The sequence below is a fragment of the Octopus bimaculoides genome, chromosome 26 (assembly GCF_001194135.2).
Source record: "Octopus bimaculoides isolate UCB-OBI-ISO-001 chromosome 26, ASM119413v2, whole genome shotgun sequence".
In the NCBI taxonomy this organism is placed as follows: Eukaryota; Metazoa; Mollusca; class Cephalopoda; order Octopoda; family Octopodidae; genus Octopus; species Octopus bimaculoides.
In genome coordinates, this window is record NC_069006.1 from 11,683,406 (window position 1) to 11,688,447 (window position 5,042).

Sequence of the window (5,042 nt, forward strand, 5' to 3'; positions counted from 1 at the left end):
CGTTTAGTGTCCAGTTAAGGATATTGTAGCTGTAACTTATAACTGGGATGGCTAAAGTGTTAATACCTATTATCTTGTTTTTAGCATTGAGCTCTGTTTTTAGTCTTGATCTAACTCGTCTATAGTACTCTTTCTTTATTTTTTCTTTCGTTTGTGTGTGTTGTATCCTATCGAGTTCATTGACTCCTAAATATTTGTATGTCTGGCTTTGGTCTAATTCTCTTATTTCATTGGCTTTATCTAGTGTGTTGTTGCTACTCTTAACTAGTTTTCCTCTTTTCAGGGTTGCTTTGGCATATTTTTCTAATCCAAATTTCATATCTATTTCTTTGGTAAATCCATGTACTGTCTGTAAGTAGTGTTTCCAGCTGTTTTTCATTTTTAGCGTATAATTTTAGGTCATCCATATATAAAAGGTGGCTGATTGTTTTGCCGTAACATTTGTATCCGCATCCAGTTTTATTTAGCAAGTCAGTTTTGTCTGCCACTACATTCTGAGATCAAATTTCCTCTGCGGTCGACTTTGCCTTTCATCCTTTCATGATTGATTAAGTAAGTACCAGTTTCGCACTGGGGTCGATATAATCGATTTAATCCCTTCCCCCAAGCTGCCCTTGTGGCAAAAATTTGAAATCATTATTATCATTATTATTATTATGTTTATTATATAATGAAGGCAGTGAGCTGATAGAATCGTTAGCATGCTGGGCAAAATGCTTAGCGGCATTTTATAAGTGTCTATGTTCTGAGTCAAATTCTGATGAGGTTGATTTTGCCTTTCATCCTTTCGGGGTCAATAAATGGAGTACCAGTGAAACACTGGGATTGATATAATCGATTAACACCCTACCCCCAAATTTCAGGCCTTGTACCTATAGTAGAAATTATTATTATTATTATTATTTAAATTTTGTAACCTTCAGGTGTTGGTAGGTCTATGATGTACAAATTACAGCACCTAAGTGTGGAGACATGCCAGGACTTGCAGAAGATTCCATTGGTCAAGCTACAGCAGAGTTTTGGTCAAAAGACAGGTCAAATGTTATATAACAGCTGTCGAGGAATCGATAACCGCAGACTGGAGTTAGAATATAACAGGAAGTCAGTGTCAGCAGAGATAAATTATGGCATACGCTTCACTAAGGTGAGTGTGTTCTTATTTGTTCTGTGTCCATTTTCTTTATGCTAGCATGGGTTAGATGGATATAATGTATCTTACGAGGAGTAAGTCCACATCTTTCTCCCTCTCTCTCTCTCTCTTTATCTCTGGGTCTGTGACTCTTTCTCTTCCTCTCTTTCGAAACTCATTTCTTTTACAGCTGGATGCCCTTCTTGTCACCAACCCTCACTTGTTTCCAAGCAAGGTACTATTTCCCCATGGCCAAACATCTTTTCACCAAAGACTGGAAATGAACACCCTCTCTTGTACGATGATGATGATGCTCATTCATTACCATCACATGACATCTAGACAGGCATACACATTCCCACACCCACCTACATGCACACTCACAACATACATACACTCACATGCATACAAATATTCATATTTACATATGTGTGTGTGCGAAGTCACGTGACCTAGGGGTTATGGTGTTGCACTCATGATTGCTAGATTATGTGTTCAATTCCCAGACTGGGCAGCACATTGTGTTCTTGAGCAAAACACTTCATTGCTCCAGCCCCCCCTCCTTTTGATCAGGGAAAATATTGACTTGTTCACCTGGCTAATAGGGTGGCATCATTCGAAGACTAAAATGGTGCAAAGCACATTGTGACTAGCGATGTGTAACAACATCTGATAGTCTGGCTGGTCACATTATCACATGATGTGTGTGTGTATATATAATATATATATTTACACACACACACACATACAGGGTGGCCCCAAAATAGGTTGTTCAACTATCTCTTTTGCATTCATATATTAACGTTCTGAGTTCAAATTCTGCCACGGTCGTCTTTGCCTTTAATCTTTTCAGGATCGATGAAATAAGTACTAATTGAACACTGGGGTTGATGTAATCGACTATCCCCCTCCCCCAAATTTCAGGCCTTGTGCCTATAGTAGAAAGGATTATTATTAATTTTATTCTGGTTTTACAAATGTCACTGACATTGAGCTTGTCTTTCATCTTTAAATGGTAGATAAAATAAGTACCAGTTGAGCACTGGGGTTGATGTAATCCACTTACCCCCTCCTCCGAAATTACTGGCCTTGTGCTAAAATTTGAAACCATTATTATTATTATTATTGAGTGAGAGAGCAGTGCATGCCATCAAAGTGACACTGGGGTACAAATATACGATGCCCAATATACCCATCATGACTACCCGTCTGATAAGGGTACACCAGGTACATGCATCACAACCATATGTGTGCGATGTGGAGATCTCATATCAAGATAAACAGCGTATGACCTCGCAGGTGGGGCTGTTAGAATTTTCTTTAGGTCGAGTAGCCCATCCCACTCAAAAGGTCCCTGAATAAGGTTTATTTAAGGATGTTGAGCAAAACAGCCATGTTTCCAAAGGTGAATTATTCAAACTCCAAAGAATTCCTCTCAACACATGGCTATGATGCTCCCCCACTACTTCTGCTCGTGATCAGAGATGCACATGTCGTCAGCCACCAAGGGACATGCTCAACTGGTTAAGGTTAAACAACTGACAAGCAAATCTGTGGTATTGAGCAGAATATTTGCTGTAGTCCATCTTTTATACCAAGACAAAACAATGGATATGATAACACTTCCAATCAATTAAGAGAGTCATTATTATTATTAAGACAGTGAGCTGACAGAATCATTAGCATGCTGGACAAAATGCTTAGCAGCATTTCTGTTGTCTTTATATCCTGAGTTCAAATTCCGCCAAGGCTGACCTTGCTTTTCATCCTTTTGAGGTCGATAAAACAAGTGGGAGTTGAACACTGAGATGGATGGAATCATCTCATCCCCTCGCCCAAAATAGCTGCCCTTGTGGCAAAATTTGAAACCATTATTATTATTATTATTATTATCATTATTAAGGTTGTGAGCTGGAAGAATCGTTAGAAGACCAATGAAAATGCTCAGCAGTATTGCCCCTGTCTTTACAGTCTGAGTTCAAATGCCACCGAGGTTGACTTTGCCTTTCATCCTTTCGGGGCTGATAAAATAAATACCTGTTGAGTGCTGGAGTTGATACAATTGACTTGACCCCCAATTATCACAAATTTGCTGGCCTTTACCCAAGTTTGAAACTATTATTATTATCAACATCATCATCATCATCATTATTATTATTATTATTATTGTTGTTGTTGTTGTTATTATTAGGAAAGTGATATGGAGGAATTCCTGTTAAATCTGTCTGGAGAAGTGGAGAGAAGATTGAAGAATGTGAATAAACGGGGCAAATCTATAACATTGAAGTTGATGGTACGACGGGAAGATGCACCGTTGGAGACGGCCAAATATATGGGTGAGTGGACGGTCATCATTGATTTGTATTGAGAATAACGGTGGTGGCAGCGGCGGCGGTGATATCCTCATCATTGTTGTTGATGTTGTCATCATCGTTGTTGTTACCACCACCACCACTATCATCAACGCCACTGCCGCCATCATTGTCATCATCATCATCATCACCACCATCACCATCATCTCCATCATTGTCGTCATCTACATCACTACCACCACCACCACCATTGTTGTCATTATCATCATCATCATGATCATCATCTCCTTCATTATCATCACCATCATCACTGCCGTTACCACCACCACCATCATCACCACATCCATCAGTTATCAATCTTGTCCCTGTCATAATGATTAATTACCAGTTATCTTATTATCATCGTTGTCTTCATCATCATCATCATCATCATCATCAGTTATCCTTGTCATTATTGGTCTCACTATTAGATATATCAGTTTTCCTTATCAAACATTGTCGTCGTCATCATAATCATATTATTATAATTCACAATAACAATAATAATAATAATAATAATAATAATAATAATAATGCTGCTGAGATGAACTTCTTCTTTTATACCAGGGGTTCCCAACCAATGGTTCCCAACCAGTGGTTCCCGACCCCCTGAGGGGGCACGAAGCCTTAGCAGGTGGGTTGCATAACCTTGCTAGAAGTAGCTTAGGATAATATTAATTTCAGCTCATCAATTACATTTTTTATGCTCTGCTGATAGTAGGGGGTCGCCTGGGTTTCAAGTTTTTGGGTAAGGGGTCGCAAGTGCAAAAACGCTGGGAACCACTGTTTTATACTTTCTGGATTGATAAAATACTTACCAGTCAAGTACTGGGGTCAATGTAACCAACTAAACCCTTCCTCCTAAAATTGCTGGCTTTGTGCCAAAGTTTGAAACCACCATTGTTGTTGTTGTTGATGCTGCTGTTGTTGTTAAGGTGGTGAGCTAACAGAATCGTTAGGATGCTGGATGAAATGATTAGTGTTATTTCACCTGTTGCTATTGGTTCTGAGTTCAAATTTCACTGAGGTCGACTTTATCTTTCATCCTTTTGGAGTTGGTTAAATAAGTACCAGTTACGCACTGGGGATCGATGTAATCAACTTAATACCCTCCCCAAGCTGTCCTTGTGGCAAAAATTTGAAATCACCATCATCTATATATCTGTAAAACTTGTGTATGTGTTTGCTTTTTATGTGTTTCCACATTTTTCATCCAATTTTGATGAAATTTTTTTTATTAAATGGCAAATTTACTCAGGCAGGTCACTGTTGCATTACCGATGCCTAGAGATACCCCTTCTAGGAGAAAAATCGATGCAATTGAAGGGAACTCCCCCCCCCCTACACTTTTTGCAAAAAAAGAAGCAAAAGTTGCACATGAGAAAAGTTTTTATAGGAACGTCTCATTTTTATGATCTGGGTGTCAAAAGGACTGCCATGTTGCGACATTTCAAACAAATATTTTGGTACTGCCTTGGGGCCTCTGATTCCCAAGAAAATTGCGGGAAACTTTGAAAAAAAATGATTTCTTTGCAAAGTTACACGGTAGAAAACTTTTTACT

At 38.8% G+C, this 5,042-nt stretch overlaps 1 protein-coding gene across 1 annotated transcript in view; it reads left to right on the top strand.

The window, feature by feature from the left end:
• LOC106877472 (DNA repair protein Rev1) overlaps nt 1-5,042 on the top strand; it is a 37,626-nt gene that overhangs the window by 17,275 nt on the left and 15,309 nt on the right. Inside the window, exons 10-11 of the mRNA XM_052976909.1 lie at nt 924-1,144; nt 3,321-3,465. Coding sequence (XP_052832869.1) covers nt 924-1,144; nt 3,321-3,465 — 366 coding nt within the window. The remainder of the gene's footprint in view (nt 1-923; nt 1,145-3,320; nt 3,466-5,042) is intronic.